Source organism: Bos javanicus, chromosome 2 (genome assembly GCF_032452875.1).
Source record: "Bos javanicus breed banteng chromosome 2, ARS-OSU_banteng_1.0, whole genome shotgun sequence".
In the NCBI taxonomy this organism is placed as follows: domain Eukaryota; kingdom Metazoa; phylum Chordata; class Mammalia; order Artiodactyla; family Bovidae; genus Bos; species Bos javanicus.
In genome coordinates, this window is record NC_083869.1 from 5,589,437 (window position 1) to 5,617,410 (window position 27,974).

Genomic DNA, 27,974 nt, shown 5'->3' on the forward strand with positions numbered 1-27,974 from the left:
TTTGTTTTCCCTAAGTACATTCGTGCCCACAAGCAAATTGGAGGAGTTAGGAGAGTGAGGGGATATTGAGTAGGCAGTTCGAAATTCTCTTATTCAGCCTGCCAAATTCCGGAGTCAGAGAGTTGCTGATCTCTCACTGTTGACTCAGAGATGATTCCTAGACTGATGGTTCCTGGCCATCTTTGGGAGGCCCCGGGAGAAGCCTAGATCAGGAGAAAGAAGAGAATGGCCCGGGGACTGACCAGCTGTGGAACGGAGCCCGCATCAGGCAGCACTGAGCCTCTGTCCCGGCCGGCTGACCCTACTTCAGGAAAAAGCAAAACGTAAGAACAGCGAGTGATTGTTCTTGAAGCACACTACGGAATGTCTCAGCTTGTAAGCAAGGATACACTTCTGTTTTTCTCCACTCATGCTCTTAATGGAAGTAATTCTATAATGAAACAAGTTCTTTAGGCAGTAAAGTCTAGTGAAGGGTCATCTGCTGTGAGTGAGGAAAGATCTGAAGGGCTAAATTTATTTCCACAATGACACTCAGCCATCTCATCTAACACAGATACACAGAGACACACACACACTCCTAGAAACTTCCATTTATGATGCCCTCATAGATACATATCTCCAGATAGTCCATTTTAATAACCTCATTTGCTGAAGTATATACACTTTTGTGTTCACATTGGATACTTTTGTAAGTATACTAAACCTTTGTATAATCCTATGATTCATTTGAATCCTAAATGAACCCTAAGATTCATTTAAAAGTATAAGAAATCAGATTCTGAAAAAATTCCCATACCCAAAGAAAAGCATCCAAGTTTACAGACACATTCACTTATTCCAGCAGGCAGAATCTTGGCATATAATGACCACATTTTGATCCACAGAAAACTCTTAGTGATGTGAACTTCTGGTTCTGCTACTGGCTAAGTGCTGTTTGGAACAATTCACTTACCCAGTCTGAACACCCTCTTTGTTGTTGCTAAGTTGATGCTCTTGCAAGGCCATGGACTACAGCTTGCTAGACCTATCTGTCCACGGGACTTCCCAGACAAGAATACTGGCTGATGTTCCCTTCTCCAGGGGATCTTCCTGACCCAGGGATCAAACCCGCATCTCCTGTTGGCAAGTAGATTCCTTACCAGTGAACCACTAGGGAAGTCCCTGAACAACCTTACTTCATCTTTAGAAGAAAAGAATTGGTAGGAGTGTTTCCTCAAAGTTCTAAGATCCTATGATTTTGGAGATTCTTTTATTCAATTAGCATTTGTTCAGTGTCTGCTATGTGCCAAGCACTGTTCTGTGTGCTATGGACACATTATTGTCTAGTAATTACAGTGGAAGATTTCAAGTCAATTAAAAGGAAAGGGTAAAAAAAAATACCTAGGAATAAATTTAACCAAAAAGATGAAAGACTTGTACACTGAAAGCTACAAAACATTGTTGAAAGAACTTAAAGACCTGAATAAGTGAAAAGACATGCCATGTTCGTGGGGAGTAAAACTTACCATTGTGAGCATGGTAATCATATCCAAAGCAATCTACAGATTCAACACAATCTCTAGCAAAACTCCAACATCCCTTTTTGCAGACCTGAAAAAGCCAATCTTAAATTTCATATAGGATTGCAAGGGGCTCTGAGTATACAAAGCAGTCTTAAAAAGAAAACCAGAGAACCCACATGTCCTGATTTCAAAGCTTACGACAAGCCCATAGTAGTCAAAACAGCGTGGTTCATGCAAGTCAGCAAAATAAGATTGATAGTTCACAAACAAACAAACACTATGATCAGTGTTTGGCAAGGGTATTATGCTGGGCTTTGTCACTCAGTTGTGTCTGACTCTTTGGTACCCTGTGGACTGTACCAGGCTTCTCTGTCCATGGGATTCTCCAGGCAAGAATACTGGAGTGGTTTGCCTCCTCCAGGGGATCTTCCCAACCTAGGAATTGAACCTGCGTCTCTTTCATCTCCAGCATTGGCAGGTGGGTGCTTTACCACTAACACCACCTGGGAAGCACTTGACAAGGGTACCAAGTCCATTTAATTGGAAAAGAGCAGTCTCTTCTACAAATAGTTCTGGTAGAGGTGGGCCACTACCTCACACAATATACAACAATTAACTCAGAATGAGTCAGTAATCTAAATATAAGAGCTGAAATGATAAATATCTTGGGAGAAAACATAGTGGAAATCTTCATGACCTTAGATTTGGCAATAAATTCTTAGATATGACACCAAAAGCCTGAGCAACAAAAGAAAAAATCGATAAATTGGATTTCATCGAAAGTAGAAACTTTTGTGCCTCAAAGGATATTATCAGGAAAGTGAGAAGTAAACCTACAGACTGGGAGAATATATTTGCAAATCATATATCTGATAAAGAATTGATGTCCAGAGTATATAAAGAATTCCAATGCAACAACAATGAGCAAACAACCCACTTAAAAACAGGCAAGGACTTGAACAGACATTTCTCTAAAGATAGGTGGTGCTGGTGGTAAAGAACCCACCTGCCAATGCAGGAGACATGAGACTGGTTCGATCCCTGGGGTTGGGAAGATCCCCTGGAGGAGGGCATGGGGACCCACTCCAGTATTCTTGCCTGGAGAATCCCATGGACAGAGGAGCCTGGTGGGCTATGGTCCATAAGGTCTCAAAGAGTTGGACATGACTGAAGTGACTTAGCAGTAAAAGCAACAGGCACATTAAAAGATGCTTAACATCACTAATCATTAGAGACATGCAAGTCAAAATCATTAGAGAAATGCAAGTCAAAATCAGAGTTAGTTACCACTTCAAGCCCATTAGCAAGCTTATTATTTTTTAAAAAAGAAGAAAACAACAAATGCTGGCAAGGATGTAGAGAAATTGGAACCCTCATCCATTGCTCATGGTACTGTGAAGCCACTGCGGGAACAATCTGGAGGTTCCTCAAAAAGCTAGACATAAAATCACCATATGACTCAGCCATTCATCTTGTAGGTATATACCCAAAAGGATTAAAAACAGGAACTTGAACAGGTACTCAGACGCATGTGCTAATTTCAGCATTATTCACAATGATGAAAAGGTAGAAGCAATGCAAGTGTGTCCACAATGAATAAACAGAAATAAAACGTGGTGTGTCCATGTAACCGAAGTTCCCATACATGCTCCAACAAGAATGAGCCTTGAAAACATTAGGCAAAATCATAGAGGTAGAGAGTAGATTAGAAGGTCCCAGGGGTTGAGAGAAGGGGAACTGGGAGTTACTGGTTACAGTTTCCTTTTGAGTGATGAAAAATCTGGGGACTAGACAGCGGTGACTGTGTGCCCAGCACTGTGAATGTGGTTAGTGCCACCGGATCATATACTCAAAATGGGTTAAAATGGTAAATTGTTTGTTACATATGTTTTACCACAGTAAAAATAAAGTTAAAAAAAATCCAAGAGGATAGCTCTGCTAGATACCGAAATGTGGAAGCAAATGGCCATACTTTACAGGATGCTATTGACTGGGCCGTAAGACATGCATACAACTGTATACAGATGTGGACTCACACACGCGTAAACACAGCACGGGTGCCTAAGCACAGGTACCCAGAGAGACACAGGGGTTTATACCTCTCGGAACGTACAAATCTACAGACACGCAACGTGCATTTTATACGCACCGATGGTTGATTTAAACCGCCATCAGGATTTAAGCATCTGCTGATGGCTGAGATGCACACCCCTATGCATTATTATGTAACAGTACACAGGTTAACAGAGAACCTGTTCAACTAAGGAAAGTCGTGTTCTAGATGTGAAAGGAAGCAAAAGCCGACACATACAGAAGGGCATTCCACAGAGTTCCCTGGTGCCTGTGTAACAGTGAAAGGGTTCAAGGGCATGTAAATGGGTTCACTGCTGGGTCGGTGGGAGATGCAGGGTAGTCAAGTGTCGGAGGCTAAGTGTTATATGGAAGAGAGGATGGCTGATACGTGTGAGTGGGAATTAGGAAAACATCACACAGCTTCTTTGTCAAAGAGATTTAACACAGTACGCTTGAGCTGCCAAATTTTACTTTTTCTTATTATCTGATGCCTAGGTATCAGAGAACAAGCCATACACTTAGTTACCTTTATAATTTCACGGGTCCCTTCCACTGGTCCCAACACTATTTCAGGATAGTTCTCAGGTGAAGTAAGTGAGCTGCTTTATATTCTTCCTGCCCAATACAGTGAACCCTCCTCACACTGTCTGAGTTCAGCAGTGGAAAAGCTCCATGACCACGTGGAGAGGAGGGATGACCCAGCCTGACTAAGGTCTTTTTAACAAGGCTCCAACTGAGGAGGTCAGAGGCTGGGAACAGTGTTCTCAGTCTCTGTCGTGACTGACGCTCTGCGACCCCATGTACTGTAGCCCGCCAGGCTCCTCTGTCCATGAGATTTCCCCAGCAAGAATACTGGCGTGGGTTGCCATTTCCTCCTCCAGGAGGGAATGGTGAGTCAGGAGCAAATGATCAGCATTTACGGCTGGTGCTCAATGGGAGTAGCCAATAAGGGAAGACAGACAAGGTCTCCAGAGGAGCAGTAACACTGAGGTATGAGTGTAAGTCTTCCTTCCAGAACACACCTTTTATGCTGGTTCATGTCCTTTGTGGTAGCAAAAGCTGTACCTTAGCAAGAGAGTTATTTATGGCAATTCTTAGCTGGATCCTTTCAGGAAATCTTGAAAGAGGCAAAGGGCCCTGCCAAGGTCTGTTTCCCTTGCCTTTTCAGCTCAGCACTGGCACTTTATTTCCTCACCCCTCAAGGACTAATTCCCTTCTTACTACTGTGCAGTTGCTAAGTCGTGTTCAACTTTTGTGACCTCATAGACTGTACAAGCCAGGTTCCTCCGTCCTCCATTATCTCCCGGAATTTGCTCAAACTCATGTCCATTGAGTCAATGATGCTATCCAACCTTCTCATCCTCTGTCATCCCCTTCTCCTCCTGCCCTCAATCTTTCCCAGCATCAAGGTCTTTTCTAATGAGTCGGCTCTTTGCATCAGGTGGCCAAGGTATTGGAGTTTCAGCTTCAGCATCAGTCTTTCCAATGAATATTCAGGGTTGATTTTTTTTTGGGATTGACTGGATTGATCTCCTTGCTGTTCAAGGGACTCTCAAGAGTCTTCTCCAGCCTATTAAAATCCTGAATGCTTATGAAAATTAACATCTTATCCTTCTCTGTTAGGAAAGAGAATTCTTAATTTACTGCTAATCAATAAAGGACAGAAATGGTATGGACCTAACAGAAACAGAAGATATTAAGAACAGGTGGCAAGAATACACAGAAGAACTATATTAAAAATATCTTCATGACCCAGAGAACCATGATGGTGTGATCACTCACCTAGAGCCAGATATCCTGGAATGCAAAGTCAAGTGGCCTTTAGGAAGCATCACTACGAACAAAGCTAGTGGAGGTGATGGAATTCCAGTTGAGCTCTTTCAAATCCTGAAAGATGATGCTGTGAAAGTGCTACACTCAATATGCCAGGAAATTTGGAAAACTCAGTAGTGGCCACAGGACTGGAAAAGGTCAGTTTTCATTCCAATCCCAAAGAAAGGCAATGCCAAAGAATGCTCAAACTACCACACAATTGCATTCATCTCACATGCTAGTAAAGTAAAGCTCAAAATTCTCCAAGCCAGGCTTCAGCAGTATGTAAACCGAGAACTTCTAGATGTTCAAGCTGGATTTAGAAAACGCAGAGGAACCAGAGAACAAATTGCTAACACCTCTTGGATCATTGAGAAAGCAAGAGAGTTCCAGAAAAACATCTTTTCTGCTTTATTGATTACACCAAAGTCATTGACTGTGTGAATCACAACAAACTGTGGAAAATTCTTCAAGAGATGGAAATAGACCACTTTGCCTGCCTCCTGAGAAACCTGTATGCAGGTCAGGAAGTAACAGAACTGGACATGGAACAACAGACTGGTTCCAAATCGTGAAAGGAGTACATCAAGTCTGTATATTGTCACCCTGCTTATTTAACTTATATGCAGAGTACATCATGAGAAATGCCAGGCTGGATGAAGCACAAGCTGGAATCAAGATTGTCGGGAGAAATATCAATAACCTCAGATATGCAGATGACACTACCCTTATGGCAGAAAGTGAAGAAGAACTAAAGAGCCTCTTGATGAAAGTGAAAGAGGAGAGTGAAAAAGCTTAAAACTCAACATTCAGAAAACTAAGATCATGGCATCCAGGCCCATCACTTGATGGCAAAGAAATGGGGAAACAATGGAAACAGTGAGACACTTTATTTTTGGGGGCTCCAAAATCACTGCAGATGGTGACTACAGCCATGAAATTAAAAGATGCTTGCTTCTTGGAAGAAAAGCTATGACTAACCTAGACAGCATGCTGAAAAGCAAAGACATTACTTTGCCAACAAAGGTCTGTCTAGTCAAAGCTATGGTTTTTCCAGTAGTCATATATGGATGTGAGAGCTGGACTATAAAGAAAGCTGAGCGCTGAAAAATTGATGCTTTTGAACTGTGGTGTTGGAGAAGAGTCTTGAGAGTCCCTTGGACTGCAAGGAGATTTAACCAGTCAATCCTAAAGGAAATTAGCCCTGATTATTCATTGGAAGGACTGATGCTGAAGCTGAAACTCCAATGTTTTGGCCACCTGATGTGAAGAACTGACTCATTGGAAAAGACCCTGATGCTGGGAAAGATTGAAGGCAGGAGGAGAAAGGGAAACCAGAGGATGAGATGATTGGATGGCATCACTGACTCGATGGACATGAGTTTGAGCAATCTCCAGGAATTGATGATGGACAGGGAATCCTGGCGTGCTGCAGTCCATGGGGTAGAAAAGATTTGGGCACAACTGAGCAACTGAACTGTGCCGGGGTCCAGCCCCGTTGGATCCAGGGAATTCGAAGGGGAGATGGCTTCGGCAATCAGGTTACAATAGAATTAAAGATATAAAGAGTGGTAAATAAGGATATCTCAGTGAGAAAATTCAGTGGAGAAAAGAGGCTGAATAACTTGGTTTACGTGGAAGGCTAATAAAATTCCAAAATAAGGAATTTACGTCACTTACGTAGGCTGCAGGCGTCTTCCCATTCTCCCGAAGGAGAAGAGATACTAAGGCCTCCCCGGTCAGACCTTAGAAGCCCAGGCAAAATTAGTAGGCTTGACGAGCCTCCACGCTCATGATGGGAATTCAGCCAGAAGGTGAGAGAAAGAACGACATGGGGAGGCCAAGTTTTGGTGAACAAGGCCCGCACTTTATTTTCCAAAGTAGTTTTTATACCTTAAGTTGTGCATAGAGGAAAATGGAGGAAGGGGTAGAATTAGCAGTAAGCCAGGCTTTCTTCCTGCAAACGTATCATATGCAAAAGTTTAGGTGAATTACATCATCTTCTGGCCAAGAGGCCTGTTAACATTTTAAGATCCTTTCTTCAGAAAACTTATTTTTCTCTAAAGGTGATTATTCTAAAGTCAGGCGCCACCCTCCAAAAGTATTAGATAAAGTTGCATTCCTATAGGGCAAAGGTGTGGTGGGCTATAACAAGAACAGAATTAACTCAAGGGTCCAAGGTTACAAACATTAAAGCTACTACTTACATTCCTATACACCAATTATATTAATCAATACACTGCCAGGGACACAGTAGGTAAGGGATATGGAAACTTAGCAGCAAACATTGGCCTAACAAGTGAAAAACCCTTCACCAATACAATTTCTAATCAATCTTTTAACTGCTCAAAGGAATCTGTATTTAGACAGTTTAGAACATCTCATGCCTCTCACAGTTGGGAGGGAGGCTGTGAACAATCACATGTGGCCGGAATAACTTTCAGAGGAGTTTGTAGGTTGAAACACTCTTGTCACACCCAGGAACTTTATCAACTGGAGCTGTAAGTTAACTCTTTTTCAGAGAGAGGTGGTGGGGGACAGCCCCCCATAAAGTCAGAGGTGTAGGTGAGAGCACAAAGCAGTAAAGTAGGCAGACTCTGGTTTTGGGGGTAGATGCTCGAAAATTTCCAGGGGGACTCCTGAGGCTCGATCCCGCCTTTGCGTATGCTGAGCCTCCTTCCTCATGACCTTTGCCACGGGCGGAATTCCTCACGCTGGCTCCCGGCATCTGGACTGAATCAGTAAAATCAGAATGAGTTACATATAATTATCAGTAGTTCTTTTTTTTCAACCTGCTTCCAAATACCAAAACAATGGCCTAGGCTAATATAGGCTAATTATAAATCAGCAAACAAAGTGTTTGGTGTTGTCTTTTTTTTTTTCCCTCAGTTTCATAATTTTCAGAAGAGAGTATACTGATTGAATAAAAGTGAGTCTTTAATATAAAAGCAAAATTGGCTTTGACTTTTAAGTGTAGGTGTTATCTTTTTAAAAAGTACACCTCTTTGAATTAATTTTGAATTGAATATAGCTGCTATAATTTTAACAGATAGTAATAAAATTTGGGATGTGTGTTTATATGTATAAATAAGAGATGTATGATTTTGCTGAGTGAAGTCTACGGTTCATAAAATCACTATTCTCAATACTGAAAGTAGTTAAAAATGTTTTCCTCTTTGGGCTGTTATAAATTCATATTACATTATTCAAACTGTAAAGGATGTTGATTCTTGGATAAAACTATTACGTTCTGGCTCTTCACTTTGAATTCAACTGTGGTAGAATTTCTTTGAAAATGATTTAATGTTTATAAGCATGCATGCATGGATAACTTCAAAATGAATAGCGAACTGGAAAAGCCAAACCTCTCCTGACAGTGGCTTGATTTATTCTGGAAGAAATTAAGAGAAATATCAGAAGTATGTGCTCTCTTTTAGGTGTAACACAAACTCAAGGCAAATATTCTTGACTTGCGCCATCTGAGAAACGATTCTTAGTGTCTGGGCATGTGATTTACATATAACTCACATGCCTACACAAAATATCCCAAGCCAGCTGCCTCTGCAGGTTTCCTACTCAGAGGAAAGAAAGCAGACCATTGTCAGAGTGAGGGAGGTAAGGAATGAAGAGCAGCAGCTATGTATGGGCTCCGCAGTTAGCTCAAGCCGGGCACTGAGACAAGGGCCTACCAAGAACTTGGCTCCCCACCCCCTCCACCCACCCATCCGCACCACGATGGCTGGGGCTGCATCAAGGTGCTCCAGCAGGGGCTGTCCGGAAGATAGAGCCAGTGTGGGTAACCAGGTGGTATTCTGTTTTTCCTTTGAGATGTCTATGGATTAAAACTCTTGAGTTTTTGTTTTAAACATCAAGCGTTTTCTTTTTTTGCTTTAAAATAAAAAATAAATTTCTTTTTTTTTTAAAGAAAAACATCACTTTAAGCAAAAATTATATATATACAAACCTTCTATGTCTAGAATATTCTCATTTTATTTGATATATATATTGTGTGTATGCGTATATACATGTATTTGTTGTTGCTGTTGTTTTAATTCGCTAAGTTGTATCCAACTCTTTTCAACCCCGTGAACTCTAGCCCATCAGACTCCTCTGTCCATGGGATTTTGCAGATAAGAATACTGTAGTGGGTTGCCATTTCCTTCTTTGGGGATCTTCCTGACCCAGGGATTGAACCTGCATCTTCTGCATTGGCAGGCGGGTTCTTTACCACTGAGCCACCAGGGAAGCAAAAATACAAATGAGAATATTCTAGACATAGAGATTTATAAACAGGTATTTTTACTTAAGGGCTTCCTGGTGACTCAGCTGGTAAAGAATCTGCCTGCAATGCAGGAGATCTGGGTTCACCCCCTGGGTTGGGAAGATCCCTTGGAGGGGGAATTGGCAATCCACTCCAGTATTTTTGCCTGGAGAATTCCATGGACAGAGGAGCCTGATGGGCTACACTGCAGGGGTCACAAAGAGTTGGAGGCAACTGATTAATTTTACTTTCACTTTTCATTTTAACTTAATGTATAACGAACATTGTTCATCATTACTGAAGACATCTATGGCATCATTCATGATATTTTATTAGAATTACCATTATTAATTTACCTTCAATTGCTGGAGGTATGAAGTGTCATGAAAGTGTTTCCCCTTATTAACAATGTGTGTGTTAGTCGAGTCGTGTCCAACTCATTGTGATCCCATGGACTATATAGCCCCCCAGGCTCCTCTGTCCGTGGATTTCTCCAGGCAAGAATACTGGAGTGGGTTGTCAATCCCTTCTCCAGAGAATCTTCCTGACCCAGAGATTGAACCAGGTCTCCTGCATTGCAGGCAGATTCTTTACTGTCTGAGCCACCTTGGAAGCCCCATACTATAATAAATACACTTGTGCATGCATTTGTTTATATTCAGTTCAGTTCAGTTCAGTTGCTCAGTCGTGTCCGACTCTTTGCGACCCCATGGATCGCAGCACGCCAGGCCTCCCTGTCCATCACCAACTCCCAGAGTTCACTCAGACTCATGTCCATCAAGTCAGTGATGCCATCCAACCATCTCATCCTCTGTCGTCCCCTTCTCCTTCTGCCCCCAATCCCACCCAGCATCAGAGTCTTTTCCAATGAGTCAACTCTTCGCATGAGGTGGCCAAATGTTTATATTAGCTGTTTATTTTCCCAGGATAAAATTCTAGAAATAGAATCACTGGAAGGCCACTCATCAAACACCTACACAGAACTGTCACATATGCAATAATAAATTCCGTTGTCTTAACCAGGGAAATTGTAGGAAAATTAAAAAATTCAGATACACAAAAGAAAAAAAATTTCTGGAATTCCAAAGACCAGAGATAACTAATTGTTGCAGAAATTAGTCCACCCTTACAAATCCAAGCTTGCTGCTGCTTTCAGTTAACCCAAATTGGAATCAGTGGCTAAAAATGAGGGTTTGGCTATGGTTTTCTCTTTCACAATCAACATCTTCCTTCTCGAATACCTGTTATAGAAAATAAAATGCTATTATGTATACAGTAATTATCTTATATATATAAAAAACTGTTTATGTGTACAATATATTCTTCTTTACCTTCTTCTCACTCTCAAATATTCATGTCAAAAGGAGTAGAAAACTGACATAAGTAGATATCACTTACTTGATTTTGGATAATGTCAGCCTGTGTCAAAAACGTACACTTAGGTTTAAGTGTGGGACAGTTTAGGTGAGAGACAGTTTTAGCTAATCATTTCATCTGTTCTCCAAATTCCTCAGCTCCTTTGAAGTTTGGAAGACCATGTGATTAGCTATGGCCAATGAAATGTGAGCAGAAGCCACAGGCAGTCCTTCTGGGCAGAGGCAGTGGAAAGCCCACTGAGAATCCCTTCTCTCTCTTTCTACAGGGACGAAGGAGCTGTTGCAGCCACAAGATGGCAGAAACTCCATCATCCTGGTCTTTGAATAAGACGGCCTTCCCATCTGCAATGGGTATGTAACAAGAGCAAGAATTAAATCTTTCTTGGGTTAAGCCACTGGGATTTCAGATTAATTGGGTAACTGCAATGTTAGCCTGTCTTGTCCTGACATACAGGAGGCTCACACATTCTGTATCTGTTCACCCTCTGCATTAAAGGTTCTGAACCTCAAGGAGACTCAAAGCCACCACTCATCATTCTCAGACTGCTTACGTGGAATTTGACTTCCTAGCTCGGCTCTAAGGGTAAAGAATCAGGACTTTAGAGCAGAGAGAGGTGAGTGCTCCCTTCTTGTGAGTGCAGGAGTGATATTAATACGAATAGGAGGCAGATATAGTTTTGGATGTTTCCAGGCCTGAAGTACAGTATGAAATAAAAGTGTATTATGTGAGAAACAGTATGTGAGAAACAATAATAGTATATAGACAGATTGCCCTGCTAGGCAAGTATGTTGTATCACTTGCTCTCCATTAATTAATCATGAAAAGTGATGCGTGGCAAGGAGTGGAGAAGTGAGTTTACAAAGAAGGAGTATGAGATGAAGCACAGACCCTTTATACTCCTTTGGTATCTAATGACTTTAAATGAATTCTCCAAAACTCATTGAATGCTGCTTTTCTCTTCTACCTGAATTTGTTAATAATGATCATGCATTATTTTTATAATTAGGAAAAGGTTTTTGTTTTGAAAAAAAATCACTGTTGATGAATGAAGAATTAGTTATGGTTTCCTCCGTTGACCTGGCACAAACAGTGCCTATGAGCTAGTGCCTTGAGGGCAGATGCAGGGTGTCATTCTACAGGCAAGCACCGCAGGGAGGCACATCACAGAGGCTCTGATATGGGAGCTGTGTACCGAGTGACTACCTATCCTGTGCCTGTTGATCCATCATCTCTGTCATTCTGGGATTATTGCCTTTAGTCTCCAGTGATGTTCTTTGCAGCTTTTGTGAGTTGTGGACTTGCCCATAGATTCACACTTGCCAGGATCTAGAAACGTCATCATGGAATTGCCCCAAACAGTGAACATCTGTGAATTTTTTGTTAAATGAAGTCTCTGTGCATAGATTTCACTTCACCATTATTATTATTCTCCAGTAAAAGCAGGCAAGAAATCACATTGCCTTTTCCATGTCTTTTTACTTCTTGTATCACCTGTTTATTTCATGCAGATAAGTATATCAGAAACCATCTTGTCACAGCTGTAAATAAATAAAATCCTTCTTCTTTAGCTCCTATTTCTGTGGAAGTTATTTGCTATCATTTCTTGGTCTGTGAACAGCTGAAGGTCACTTTCTAGATAAGAAATGCAGCCCAATTATCTCAATTTTCCCGTTTTTAAATGGTTTGGACTACTAGCAATGTAAGTTAGGGTAATTTGTGATAATTACCAAATTTCAAGTAAGTGGTAAATGAAAATTGTCTGGTATTGTGTAAGGAGGGAGTAATTTAAAGTCTTTGTGGGAAGCAATTGGTATTTTAAATAAGCCTGTCTGTAGACATCATGTGTCTAAAACTATTTTAAAGGGCTCCGTGGAGCTCTATGCTTTTAAATTTATCTTACTATTATAGTCATTTTACTAGCTAGGGAACTGCAGCCATCTATCCGTGGCTGTCTCTTTCTGACACCCACAGATGTATCCACCCACATGCTCACCCACTCAAACCTACACTCTGACTCACATTCAAAACGATTGTCAAAAAATCCCCACTCCTTGTCTAACTAAAGTGTTCCTTTCAAACACATGCTACTTGTTTGATCTATTTCCACGTATCTGTGAGTCAGCTGAGTCTTGTCTCATCTACCCAGTAGACTAGAACCTACATGTATGTTTTTTCATATGGATTTGGCAAACCTGATACATATTCTAGCTTACTGAAATCATAAAAGCACAGTGAACTGTTTTTTGCTAACAATACTTCTGACACCAAATCTGTGGGTTTTTTCCCTCACACTAGCCAATTTTCCAACCCTCCAGATATCAACGAGGTGCCCCACAGTTTAGTTCTGACAGTAGCAGACCCCCCGGTCAGTGCAGACCCCACAGGTTAAGGACTCATTCCTACAAGACTACCCCCTCTTTAGACAACCGTCTCAAGTCCCAGGGCATCTATACTTCTGACTGACAGGCTATAAATCGAGCGTTCCCATTGCCTCCCCCTCAGGTTTCATAATTTGTTTGAACAGCTTACAGAAATCATAAATGGTTGACTTGCTACGACCAGTTTATGAAAAAGGAGACAACTCAGGAACAACCAATTGGAAGAAGTGTACCAGACAAGGTCTAGGATTGTCTCAGGGGGCTGATGGCACAGAGCCCTCTAGGAATACCACCCTCCCAGCACCTCAATGTGCTCACTCTTCAGGGAGCTCCCTGAGCTTTATCATTTAGGGAATTAATGGGTTCACTCATCAGGGAGCTCCCTGAACTTTATCATTTAGGGAATTTGATGGCGGTTCCATACATGGTTATGACTGATTAAATCATGCCTACCAAGAGTCACCTTATTAACATATACAACACAGGTATAATTGAAAGGAGTTGTTATTGATTTCTTGGATACAAGACAAAGTGGTTTTTTTTTTTTTCACTTTAATACTACAGCTTTATTTATTTATTCCTTCTCTGATAGACTTCCTTTTGTTATATAGACTGAGTTTTTGACCCATAAACAAGACAAAATTCTAAAAAAATTGCTGCTGCTAACTTCAGTGGGCTTCCCTTGTGGCTCAGCTGGTAAGGAATCCGCCTGCAATGTGGGAGATCTGGGTTTGCTCCCTGGGTTGGGATGGTCCCCTGGGGAAGGGAAAGGCTACCCACTCCAGTATTCAGGCCTGGAGAATTCCATGGACTGTAGAGTCCATGGGGTCGCAAACAGCTGGACACGACTGAGGGACTTTCACTTCACTAAGTTCAGTGAGTTCAACTGTCATGGCTGGCTGACTCAATGTACTTTTTGAAATGTGCCAACAGACCTAGGAACCCTAGTAGGGGCCTTGGGAAAGGGCAGGTAGTTGGGCTTTGCAGGAGGACTGGCCTCTTGGCCTGATCGCCTCTTCATTCCTTGGTTCCTTTTCAAATCAGGACTAGACAGAAAAGCACCACGCTTCCACCACTTCCATCGCCTTCTTTTCAGAGCTTTTCTAACAGGAGCTGACTTCCCACGGACCCAGGTCGTCTGAGTCATGGGTTCTAGGGCCTAAGTGTAACAGGAAACTGGTATGTACCAAAAATATCTATCAGAATAAAAACAATTTTTTTTAATTTGTTTGAGAGGGTGGACAAGGGCATTTAATACAACAGTCAACATCATGGTGTAGAATTTAAATATACAATTTGAGGTAAATATTTGCTCAACAAGAAATACGTTTCCATTTTTAATCACTCCTTTCTTGCGACCCCTGGGTAGATTGCAACTGAGAGACCTATCTATAGGAAACTGAACATTTTCACAAGTAGCATATGAATTTTTTAACGCATTCAAAATACAGATTGGGCTGAGGTTATCAAAATAGAACCATATTTCAAAATAAGAAGTACTGTGAGTCAGGACAGTCACACCAATTATAGCAACCTTGTGTCTGAAAGGCGTAAGGCTTGGGCCAGCCTCCATTGTAGCAAAGCAGTGTTTTATCAAAATGGTGTAATTAGGAATGTGTGGCAATATTTTAACCCCTCCTCCCAAGGGTTCCACAATGCTTTTGTAACATGTTTATAAATATTTGCTTTCATGCCATTTTAGGGGGAGCTTTCCATACGAACATTTGGCTTCCAGTGAGTCATCCCCAGTCTGGTTCACACCCAAAAGCTGCTGCTTGGCTATCAGTGAATATTGGGCTCAGTGACTCCTTTATCTTTAAAATTGATTTAAATGAAAATGGAAAAAGTGATAGAAGGAGAAAGACATATTCAGATAGATATAAGAACACTCTTGTTTCCTTACAAGAGTTTGACACCTATGCACCATAATCTAATTACTATTTAAGCTTAGCTAAATGCCCGTATTATGATAGATTTGTGTTTGGCCTTTTAATAAAACATCTAAATAATTTTACCTGATGTTGTTACATTTTTCTAGTCATCATGCATATTTTCTAGCTAAAAACATCTCAGAATTCAAACTATTAACCTGAAATTTAATTTTATTGTTGCAATTATGGTTATTGGATCCTAAAACCATCAACTAAAAAGCAACTAGAAGGATAAATCCCTTCCTACCTGCCCCCCATCTGAGCCACCAGGCAAGCTGTCTTGAGAAACCTGCATGCAGGTCAGGAAGCAACAGTTAGAACTGGACATGGAACAAGGAACTGGTTCCAGATAGGAAAAGGAGTACATCAAGGCTGTATATTGTCACCCTGTTTATTTAACTTATATGCAGAGTACATCATGAGAAACGCTGGGCTGGAGGAAGCACAAGCTGGAATTAAGATTGCCAGGAGAAATATCAATAATCTCAGATATGCAGATGACATCACCCTTATGGCAGAAAGTGAAGAAGAACTAAAGAGCCTCTTGATGAAGGTGAAAGAGGAGAGTGAAAAAGTTGGCTGAAAGCTCAACATTCAGAAAAGTAAGATCATGGCATCCGGTCCCATCACTTCATGGCAAATAGATGGGGAAACAGTAGAAACAGTGGCTGACTTTATTTTTCTGGGCTCCAAAATCACTGCAGACGGTGATTGCAGCCATGAAATTAAAAGACACTTACTCCTTGGAAGGAAAGTTATGACCAACCTAGATAGCATATTAAAAAGCAGAGACATTACTTTGTCAACAAAGGTCTGTCTAGTCAAGGCTATGGTTTTTCCAGTGGTCATGTATGGATGTGAGAGCTGGACTATGAAGAAAGCTGAGCACCGAAGAATTGATGCTTTTGAACTGTGGTGTTGGAGAAGACTCTTGAGAGTCCCTTGACCTGCAAGGAGATCCAACCAGTCCATTCTAAAGGAGATCAGTCCTAAGTGTTCATTGGTAGCACTGACGTTGAAGCTGAAGTTCTCAATACTTTGGCCACCTGATGCAAAGAGTTGACTCATTGGAAAAGACTGTGATGCTGGGAGGGATTGGGGGCAGGAGGAGAAGGGGACGACAGAGGACGAGATGGTTGGATGGCATCACCGACTCGATGGACATGGGTTTGCGTGGACTCCGGGAGTTGGTGATGGACAGGGAGGCCTGTCGTGCTGCGATTCATGGGTCGCAAAGAGTTGCAAAGACACGACTGAATGACTGAACTGAACCCGCCCCCCCCCCATATTAGAATTGAAGAAAATAAAGGTCCTTGGGTGAGATTAACTCTCTTTTGAACTAGAATAGCAAAACTTTTCTTTATGTAAATAAGGAAGCTACCGTTATTAAGCATATGAACTAGCACTGAATTCCCTCTGTAGTTCCATTTCCAAAGGGCAAAATTTGGGAGTTGGAGTGAGACAGTACAGATCTTGGGGGGTTGATATCGACATGGAAAGAAAAGAAATTAAAAATTGCTGTGCATAATAATAGGAGAAGGCAATGGCACCCCACTCCAGTACTCTTGCCTGGAAAATCCCATGGATGGAAGAGCCTGGTGGGCTGCAGTCCATGGGGTCGCTAAGAGTCCACTTTCACTTTTCACTTTCATGCATTGGAGAAGGAAATGGCAACCCACTCCAGTGTTCCTGCCTGGAGAATCTCAGGGACGGGGGAGCCTGGTGGGCTGACGTCTATGTGGTCGCACAGAGTCGGACACAACTGAAGAGACTTAGCAGCAGTGCATAATAATGGGAATTATAGGTTTTCTTTTAAAAACAATGAAATACCTTACAAATTAAGTAGAATATACTATTTATTCTCTCTTATTGGACTAAGAAGGACTGCAGACACTAGCCCCCTGTACCTTGAATTGCATGCTGTGTTCCCACCTGTTTGCATGTTATGTAGTAAATGCTCAGGAATGATCTTTGTGCTCTCTTACCTCCTACAAACATTCTTCCATTTTTCTTGAAATGTATACTTCTCCTTGTCTACATTTCATTTTCCCCAGTTTTTATATGGACTTGGATATAAGACTATATCACTTTCTTCTTTAAGAAAAATGATCCTATTCATATATTGATGAATGACAACAGTCATTTAACCTTAGTATCAAAGAGACAAAAGGAGTGATGAGAACTGTGATAAAATACAAAAGTATATGCCCCATCTGAAATGGGTCTCTAATTCTAAACATCAGAAAAAATGGCAATAGGCAGATCTTCCAAGTTTTCAAAAGAAAGCCTGAAAGTATTTAAAATTTTACGACTAATTCAATTCTTTAAAAACAAGAAATTTCATTTTAAGAGATTCAAAACACCAATAATTACCATGGGAAAACATGGGACATCAAATATGTATACTTCAACCCACACTGGGGGAAGAGAGATATAGAAGGTCCTGAGAACCTTGGTGTCCTTCACGGCCCATCTTCCACCTTTCAGTTCATCACCAACACATGCACTGTTCCAAGGGACCGTTGAGGGGCCAGTGGTCATCTCTGGTCCTCCTGCAGGAGCCTTTCCCTAATTTGTTCCAAAGTGAACACTTCACATTTGAATTCATTCTTACTGAAAGAGATGGGAAAATCTTAGGAGCAATTATAAGAATAGCAAAAAATAAACTCATATTGAGAGTCACTATTCTTTCACCCAGCAAATATTTACAGACTGTCTGCTACGTGCTAGAACTATAAAGTTTCTGTGACATATTAGGCACAATGTAGGCACTGGAAATGTATCAGTTTTTAAAAAAGCAAAAGAGCCTTCCCTTGCAGAAATTATATCCATTGGGAAGATAGACGATAAATAAAAATGAGTAAGTGTGATATATGCTAGGTTAGATGGTGATAAATGCCATGGAAGAGTTCATTTCTCTGGGTCCCCCATGTGTAATTGGAATGGACGTGCTTGGTAACTGGCAGAACCTCCAGTACAAGATCCCTTGTACTATGGGATAAAAGCTGTATTAGTTGGGAAGACCAAGTGAAATATCTAACATTTGCTCCCTCACTGAGATAGTAAATTAAAAACGGTATCACATCTTGGGGAAAGTAGCAAAGATTAGTGCTACCCTTTAAGATCTGAAGAATATAGGATGATATTCCTCATTTATCCCCATTTAATTCACCAGTCTTGCCCTGACAAAACTGTCTGATCCTGGAGAACACTAAACTCAACCGAATAGTTGCCCTAGTTACAGTTGCTATGCCAGATGTAATATCTCTGCTGGAACACATTAATATGGCCTCGTGTACCTCGTGTTGACTTGCAAATGCCTTCATTTCATTTCCACCCCCCAAGAAAAGAGGGGCTTCCCTGGTAGCTCAGCTGGTAAAGGATCTGGCTGCAATACAGGACACCCCACTTCAATTCCTGGGTTGGGAAGACTCCCTGGAGAAAGGATAGGCTACCCACTCCAGTATTCTTGGGCTTCCCTGGTGGCTCAGACGGTAAAGAATCTGCTTGCAATGTGGGAGACCTGGGTCTGATCCCTGGATTGGCAAGATACCCTGGAGGAGGGCATGGCAACCCACTTCAGTATTCTTGCCTGGAGAATCCCCATGGACAGAGGAGCCTGGTGGGCTACAGTATACAGGGTCACAAAGAGTCGGACACAACTAAGCAGGACTAAGGACAGCAGAGCACAAGAAAAGGTAACAGATGCCCATTAATAATGCAGGCGTTTTCTTTTTCCTTCAGTCATGAGAGAGCCCTAAGAAACCTGGACCACCTGGATATCCTGCATATCATCACAGAGATCCACTATAGTAGAGATACCACGCGTGGTGGTTTGCAAGTATGCCCACAAATCCTTTGGTGTCTCTTCCTTCAAGAGGTGGAGCTTAATTTCTCTTCCCTTGAGTGTGGACTGGACTTAGTGACTAACAAATAAAGTGGTGCAGCGTGATGATGTGTGACTTCTGAGACATCCAGCTCCGTTCCTTGCTCTCTCTCTTGGGTCACCTGCTATGAGAGAAGTCAGGTTCCGTGTGATAAGGACTCTGAAGTAGCCCTACAGAGAGATTCATGTGCAAAGGAACTAAGTCCTGCTGCCAAATGCCGTTTAAGTGAGCCATTGTATTAAATAAAAGCATATCCTCTAGCCCAGTCAAGCCTTCAGATGACTCAGCATCTTGCCTGTAACCTCATGGGAGACCTTGAGCCAGAATCACTCAAGTACACCACTCCTGAATTCCTGACCTACAAAAACTGCGAGATAATAAACATTTACTGTTTTAACCTGATGTGTAATTTCAAAGAGAGCAACAGATAACTACTCCATCAGGTTAATCAGAACAAGTGATTAAGCTGTGGTGAGAATGTTAGAGGCCTTGTCAAGAAGCATGTGCTCTAGAGGGTAAAAGATACATCAGATTCAGCGGTTCTCCTTATCACTGTTCAGGGGACAGGGACACGCCAGACACCCCAGCACTGAGAAGAAGCGTCGTACCCAGTGGGCTCTTGGGGTTCTGGAGTTGGCGTCTTCAACACTTGGAAATACTGCATTGAACCATTTCCTGAGTGGGGTCCAGGACAGGAAAAAGCTCCGAAGAAGTCTCAGGTTATGGTGCGAGGAGTCCTGCTCCTTGAATCTTACAGCCTAGCAGAACTATGCTATTAGAGATATCTGTGATGGGGAAAGAAATTTTGTGGCCCTAGTAAGAGAATACCACATAGACTGTAGAGTTCTGCAACAATGTTATGCCATCTGCAGCAGAGACCATTCAGAAAGTAGTCCCTAATGTGCTACCATGCCCTGGTAAAGACAGAGAACGGATCTTGGAATATCCAGTGACGATGACACCAGAATTGTTCATCATAAGGTGTGTTCTATCAGCTCCACTGAATCATAATGTCATGTGGGCCCCGGCAGAATTCTAGCAGGACAGAAGGGATACACGTAGGATCGGTCCTGGGCAGGGCCAGAGGACAAGGAAGCTGCATGAGCAGATGGCTCAGATGCCTGTGCCACCCGCCACCATGGCACTGTTGCCCCTTCCTCCATTTACACGTATGCTCGTTTTAGGGGTGGGAGGCAGGGAGATTCCCTGCCTTCCCTTATGACAAGCTCTTGGAAAAGGAAAAACCTGTGCTTGGTATACAGATGGGTCTGCCTGGTATGTGTAAAGTCAGAAATGGACTGCTACATTATAACCCCATTCAAACATGGCCCTAGAAGACAGTAGTGAAAGAAAGAGATCTGTGGTATACCTGGTCATCTACCTTGTGTGGAAAGAAAAGCAGCTGAAATAAAAATATATATGGGACACATGTCAGTGATGAAGACTGTGGCTGCTTACTTTGGAGTTTGGAAAGAGAAAGATTAGGAAATTGAAAATAATTGATTCTAGGGACGAGGCATGTGGATGGACCTGGAGGAAGGGGTCCATTTCTCCAGCTTCTGGAAGTATTGAAGGATTCCCATCTAGAAGATATTTTTTAAAACCTTCACATCTCAATTATAAGAATTGAATTTTTAGTGGATTTGAACATACTATCGAAAAAAGATACATGAATGACAAGTTCGTGTAAAGATGTTCATCATCATTAGTCATTAGGGAATTGCAAATTAGAACAAAAATGAAACACTATTTCACAGTTATGAGGACAGCTGAAATTAAAAGACTGAGCACACTGTATATGTAAAATGAATACAATGTTATCTGTCAATTATATCTCAATTAAAAAAACTTTTTTAAAAGACTGAGCACATCAAGTGTTTGTGATGATATAGAGGAACTGGAACTCTCATACACTTCTGGTGAGAATGTAAAATACTTTGGAAAATAATTTGGCCATTCCGTTAAAAGTTAAACCATCACCTACTATACATAATCCAGCCCTTTCCACCTCTAGTTATTTACCCAAGAGAAAAGGAAGCATATATCTACATAAAGACATACATGTATAGTGATTTCACGCAAGTTTTATTTGTAGCAGCCCCAAACTGGAAACAACCCAAATGTTCATCAATGGGTAAATAAATTAGCAAATTTTGGTATACCAATACAATGGAATATCACTCAGCAGTGAGAATAAATGAATTCTATAGTTACACAATAGCATCTATGAATCTCAAATTAATTATGCTGAGTGAAAGTAGCCAGATTTTGAAAAAAGAAAACATACTGCGTGATTTATCTAAAATTCTAGAAAGTGTAACTGAACCTATAGTGACAGAAACCAGATTAGTAGTTGCCTGGTGAAAAGGTGGTGGTTGAGAGGGACAAAAGAAGGCATTACAAAGGGACAGAAGGAATCTTTTGGGAATATGCTCATTAATTTACCAAATTTTACGCTTGAAACGTGTAGTTACTGTATGTCATTATACTTCAATTAAACTTTTAAAAGAAGAAAAGATTAAATCTCAAGTCAATGATGTCCAGTACCTCATCGGTGGTTTAATCAAAGACCATGATCTGGGAATACTGTTCCCAATACAACTCACAGGGCAATGGCCTAAATCAAGTCAGAGAGCATAGATTCCCTGGAGTCAGGTCAGTGTTGCAGGCTGTTGAGGGCTTTAAGTCAAAAGATAAATAAAAAGTGGTATTCACTCATTCATCTAAAAAAGTTGTGTGTGTGTGTGTGTAAAATCTGTGTGGTGCCAGGTACCGTGCTAGGGTCTGGAGGCACATTGTTAAATCAGATATAAATCCTGTCCTTAAGGACGTCAAGGTGTTATGAACCAGGTAAGTAGAGCTGCTTGAGTCTGAGACCTTCCAGAAGTATGTGAGGGTCTGGCAGGATGAGCTATGAGTGTGCAAGTGTCAGACCCAGGTTAGGAAGAACCAGGATTGGGCACCAAAGCAGAGCTACTTTGACCCAGGTGGACCTCTAAGGATTCGGTTTCTGGCCTTCTGACATCCAATCTTGAGCCATGCAGCGGGGGTTTTGGGTAGGGGCAGATCCCCTGACAAAGAGTAGGTAAAGTAACTGCCCCCAAATATGTCTGTACAATGAGCCAAAGAATGCAAGGAAGCATGCTCAGTAATGGCCAAAGGAAAAAGCACTGAGGAAACTGGCTGGCCTATAGTAGAAAGTCCAAAATAGAGGAAAAAGAAAAAGAATGCTCCAGGAAACCGTTTGGGGATTGGAGGTGATTGTTGATCAGTCCCTCGGTCATGTTCGACTCTTTGTGACCCCATGACCTGCAGCACACCAGACTTCCCTGTCCTTCACTATCTCCCAGAGCTTGCTAAAATTCATATTCATTGATTCCGTGATGCCATCCAACCATCTCATCATCCCCTTCTCCTTCTGCCTTCAATCTTTCCCAGTATCAGGGCCTTTTCCAATGAGTTGGCTCTTCTCCAATACTCTGGAGCTTCATCTTCAGCATCAGTCTTTCCAACTAATATTCTAGGTTGAGGGTTGAAGGGATTGGAGGAGTGGACTCAAATTGGAATCTGAGAGCTCTTAAAATCCAGTCTGAACAAGTGGAGCTCAGTGAGTATCAGACAAGAATCAGCGCAGATAGAGAGCAGAGAGGCAGTGTTCCTCAGTGTGGTTAGTGGTGCGGCCAGATCAGAGAGTGAGTGGGAAACCTCACTTATGGCTATGAACTCAGAAAGCACAGCTAAACATTCACAGCCAATCAGAGGAATGAATTCAAGAGTCAGGACCACTATGAACTCAGAAAAGTGAAAAGTGAAAGTGAAGTCGCTCAGTTGTGTCCAACTCTGCGACCCCGTGGACTGTAGCCCGCCAGGCTCCTCTGTCCATGGGATTCTCCAGGCAAGAATACTGAAGTGGGTTGCCATTTCCTTTTCCAGGGGATCTTCTCAACCCAGTGATCGAACCCGGGTCTCCTGCATTGCAGGCAGACACTTTATCCTCTGAGCCACCAACTCAGAAAGCACAGCTGAACATTCACAGCCAATCAGAGGGATACATTCAAGAGTCAGGACCACCATTTGACTAAATGCTGGAGGAGAAGCCAGTGCTTGCTTGCCAGCCAGGGTGTGTATAGATGACCTTTGAGGAAGGAAGTCAAGGGGCATTTGACAGGAGAAGAAGGTATTCAGATCAGGGCAGAAGTAGGTGCCTGCAGGTTATTGATGGGAGATGCTCAGGTGTGTGTGGGAGCCAAAGCAAGAGGCCTAAAAGCCTGTGATTTCAGGAGATGAGGACAGTGTGACATGAGGAGAGGATGACAGGGGGGTAGGGCCAGTGTGACACGAGGGCAAAGGTCCTCACATGACAAGGATCAGTGTGACATGTGAGAGGGCTCGGCGGGCTAGGTGAAGGGGGCCTGCACCTCACAGAGGAGGGAGTTTATTTTTAAGTTAAGTGCTGGTAAATGTCACACAGAGAGGAAGCGATCAGCCACGCTGACTGAGGATCGGTGAGTAAACCTAAGGGCAACAGAGAGCTGAAGTATCACCAGTAGATGAGGGCAGACAGGACTGGCCAGCTGAGATTTCTCTTTTCCAATAAAGGAGAGCAAAGTTCTTGGCTTACAGCACCTCCCCCTGGGGGTCAGACATCTCACCTTGGATAAATTGCCCATACTGCAGTGGAGTATGGGCAATGTGTCTCTAGAGAGACAGGGACTGTCTTTCTTCCCTCTGATGCCATCCTCTCTTAGTTCAGAGTCACTTGCTCCCTTGAACCTCCCCACCCCTTTGTGTAATTTCTCCCCTTGCAAAGCTTCCTGAGCCTCAGGCTGGTTGGTAATTCACTCCCTTCCCAGGTCTTCTTGCTGGAAGAGGGTGTGGAGACAGCAGACATGAATGGCTTCCTTCTAGTCTTCACTATTCTGACAGTGGCTGGTGAGTGCAGATTCCTATTTTGGCTTAAAATTTTGAAAAGTTCATATTGGAAGAAAGAGTAGGAAATGGGTATAGATAACAGGGGTAGCTCAGCTGGGAAAGAATCCGCTTGCAATGCAGGAGACCTGAGTTCAATCCCTGGGTTGGGAAGACACCCTGGAGAAGGGAAAGGCTACCCACTCCAGTATTCTGGCCTGGAGAATTCCATGGACTGTATAGTCCATGGGGTCGCAAAGAGTTGGACACAACTGAGCGACTTTCACAAGTGATCATCAGAAGGTTAAGAGCTCAGGACCCCAGGGATTGGTAGTTTCCTAGAACTCTCAGAGGTAACTGGATTCCACTGACTTTTCCTCTGGCTCCATGACCACAAGAGAAGATTCAGACTGAGATGAGACTTTACGCAACAGAGGGTGGATATTGGCACCAAAAAAAAAAAAAATGTGATTTTGCTATATAGCTAAGAAGGATGTTTGAGGAGAAGAAGGAAGAAAGGAAGGGAGAGGAAGTGTGAGTGAGAGGGAGGACACAAACACAGAGGGGGGTCCAGGGGAAAATTAACAGAAGGTTCTAAAATAGTTTAACAGTTCCTGATACACCAAAAACAGACGGACCATTTCAAAGCACTTCCACACAAAACATTCCAGACTCCCATCCTCTGGAAAGTCTGCCCCTGCCTCTAAGATTCTGCCTTCCTCTCCCCATCCGACAGCAGCAACAACGCCCGGAACACCACCAGCAGAACAGGCAGACTCAGTCGAGCAATTCTATCAGGAGAACGTCCAAAATGAATCAACCTGTTTGGTCCTCCTGAACTCAGAAAAGGACACCTGTCTGGGGACCCTGATCCACAAACAGTGGGTTCTCACCGCAGCACACTGCTTCTTACCGTGAGTGATGGGGTCCTAGAGTGAGAGGCATGCCCCGCTCTTAGTCGCTAGGGTGGCTCAACCCTGAAGAGACTTGCATGGGGGAACTCTCAAACCTAAGAGGTGGTTGGAAGGAGGCAGGAAATAGATCCTGGTGGTTATGAGTTAGATTCCCCAGTAGGATGATGCAAGATGAACAATAGAATAACATCTATTTCCTCTGTTCATCCTTCATGGCCTGTTCCAGATTTCTTGAGATGGAGATTGCTATTTCAGATGAGCATTTCCAAAAAAGGATGGAGAGCTTAAGACCCATGCTTATTATCCCACATCCAAGTTTCAAACAGGATTCTGCCGAGCATGACATAGTGCTCATCAAGCTGACACGCCCCCTAAAGCTCAACGACCAGGTAAAACTGGCAGCTCTGCCCAGCCCCACGACCAACAGGATGGACGACTGCGCTGTTTTTGGCTGGGGCTGGTCATGGCAGAATTCTGGTGAGTGACCCTCAAGACGGACTCTTAGTGCTCCTTGACTGCCCACTCTGTGAGGGTTGTCGTATCATTGAATTATTAGAGATCAAGAGAGCTGTTAGGGTCCTGAGAACTTATACATCTTAACTTCTAATTTTATGAATGTGGAAATTGAGGCCAAAATTGGTCATAGGATAGACCTTGTCTTATAAGGGGTAACATGGCTATGGATGGCTGGAGGTCTCTGGAATCCTGTATTCTTGACTCATTTATCATTCAGATGCAGGTGAAGGGTGGGGGCGTGTATGGGTGAGGAAGGGGTTGAGGGTCATCCTGCTGGTGACGCTGAATGTGGCTCCTCCTTTAGAAACTGACAGAATTCACAAGTAAAGCCGTGCACACCCAAGTCCAAGGCACGCAGTGTCCAGCACCGGAACCAGATGCTGGCTTTCTCGTTTCATCTGTTTTCTTCTCTGGTTCCCTTTCAATTTATTTTTTCTTTCGTTGAATGACAGAGAGGTTAATTACAGATAAGAGGGAGGGGAGGAGAGAAGAGAGGGAGATGAATGTGTGAAGGACCAAAGAAAAATAAACCCTGTCTCTCTCTCCACCCCGCCCTCACCCTGCATGTGCACATGCTCAGAGCCAAAGCCTGATGTCAAGATAAACCAGACTGTCTCTTGCTTCCCTAATGAACATTGTGAAGCTTCCCCTATAGGAAAAATGCCTGTTAAGATCACAGAGAACATGTTCTGTGCAGGATTGTCTCTGGAGAGCAAACACACGTGTAAGGTAATTCTTTCCCCTTGGGCCCTCCCAAGTTTGTTCTGGGACACTGTTCGGGGGTCCACATAGCTCCTTCAACACAATCCAGTTTCCTGTTTACATCCAAGAAGAGATCAAGGTAAATGCGGTCCAGGAAGAACCAATCCTGAATGAACATGAATGTGAGTGTGGAGACACCTGAGTGTTTCCTTTCTCTATGGCTTCCGCTGATGTAGCCTAGGGTGAGTGATGGCTCGGGTCCCAGATGGCCACCAGACATTTCTCCCAACCCTCATCACCTGAATCTTTCTGTCTGGGCTCCTCAGATGGGCACTGGGTACGAGGTTATCTTTGTTCTGGCTACTGTGCCTGACCCATCTCTCCTCTTTCTAACAGGAAGTACTTGCTGCCCCAATCCTGTGCCAAAATCAGCTCCAGGGGATCTTATCCTGGTCAGAAGGGTGTGTTCTGAGAGGTGACGTTGGCTACTACACCAAGGTTTCTCGCTATACAGACTGGATCCACAGAGTCATCAGCGCTTACTGAACTCTCCCTGTTCCCTCTCCCAGCAGCCTCAGACCTGGGTCTACCATCCGTGACCCTGTTTCCCTCTAGCCCCAGAAAAAGATGGGAATAGAGTCTTTGGTTGTAAGAAGGTTTCTCTTCCTTCTGTTCCTTCTTGAATGCTCTTCTCCTTTCTCAGTCCCAACCTGAATGATCATTGAAGGATTTGAGCTGGATAATGTGGCTCAGATGGTAAAGAATCCACCTACAATGTGGGAGACCTGGGTTTGATCCCTGGATCGGGAAGATCCCCTGGAGGAGGGCATGGCCACCCACTCCAATATTCTTGCCTGGAGCATCCCCATGGACAGAGGAGCCTGGCGGGCTGCAGTCCATGGGGTCACAGAGTTGGACACGACCGTAGGGACTAAGCACACCATGCTGTCATAAATGGGATGACTTCTCACCACTCCTTGCCTTTCTTCCAACTCTCTACTTACCTGCTGTGGCTCCTCAGACCTTCCTGGAGTCATGCTCCCCAGCCTTCCAAAGCACATGTGACAGTAAGACTGAGCACCTCTGGCTGCCTCCTCTGTCTGACATCACTTACTGCTGAGTCAGCCTTCAGTGTGTGCTGTCTCACTCTCTCATATCTAATCAAGTGGCAGTAATGCTGGGATGTTAAACAGGCTGCCGGCAGTATTACTGTTAGAAATGGAGGCTAGAATTTTATGGGGACAAGAATTATAAAGACGTCAGGGACTTCCCTGGTGGCCCAGTGGTTAGAACTCCACTCCCTGCTTTTACTGCAGAGGTCCTGCGCTCGATCTTCAGTCAGGGAACTAAGATTCCCACAAGCTGCAAGGCACAGCCAATTTTTTTCTTTTTTCTTTTTAATTATAGACTTTAAAAAGGTTAGGAGATGAGGGAGGAGTTAAATGGGTCAGATCACCAACAGGAAAAGAGGGACAATCTCCGGAGAGATCTTTCCTAATGCTAAGCAAGAAAACTCCTAGGTGGCTGCAAAGAGAATACTAGAAGCAACGGAGAAATACTGAAATCTGAGTGGCTGTAAGTGTGTCTGTGTGTGTGTGTGTGTGCGTGCGCACACGCATATGCACATAAGCCTGTGTAGATTGGAGGGGGTGTGCCCAGAATGATCTCACTGATCCAAAATCTTTCTTACACCAACTTCCAGTTCAGCTGATT

At 42.9% G+C, this 27,974-nt stretch overlaps 1 protein-coding gene across 3 annotated transcripts; it reads left to right on the forward strand.

Annotated features, from left to right (window-relative positions):
• On the forward strand, positions 1–27,974 carry LOC133257099 (serine protease 58-like). 3 transcript variants are annotated; one of them, XM_061432596.1, is made up of 8 exons: positions 1–323; positions 11,291–11,375; positions 11,521–11,638; positions 24,075–24,153; positions 24,866–25,043; positions 25,270–25,520; positions 26,140–26,288; positions 26,658–27,974. In XM_061432596.1, the coding sequence occupies exons 4-8, from the start codon at positions 24,111–24,113 to the stop codon at positions 26,805–26,807; spliced, it is 771 nt and encodes a 256-aa protein (XP_061288580.1). In that variant the 5' UTR covers positions 1–323; positions 11,291–11,375; positions 11,521–11,638; positions 24,075–24,110; the 3' UTR covers positions 26,808–27,974. The 3 variants fall into 3 exon arrangements, with proteins under 3 accessions (XP_061288580.1, XP_061288588.1, XP_061288577.1); XM_061432604.1 differs by lacking the exon at positions 1–323 and having other exon boundaries at positions 11,262–11,375; XM_061432593.1 differs by lacking the exons at positions 1–323; positions 11,291–11,375; positions 11,521–11,638 and adding an exon at positions 23,252–23,726.

Bases quoted from the DNA above. Each gene is read 5' to 3' on its own strand.
- LOC133257099 (XM_061432596.1), top strand. From the start codon at position 24,111: ATGAATGGCTTCCTTCTAGTCTTCACTATTCTGACAGTGGCTG. The intron at 24,154-24,865 runs GTGAGTGCAGAT...CCCATCCGACAG, and splicing joins CACTATTCTGACAGTGGCTG to CAGCAACAACGCCCGGAACA. The intron at 26,289-26,657 runs GTAATTCTTTCC...TCTTTCTAACAG, and splicing joins AGAGCAAACACACGTGTAAG to GAAGTACTTGCTGCCCCAAT.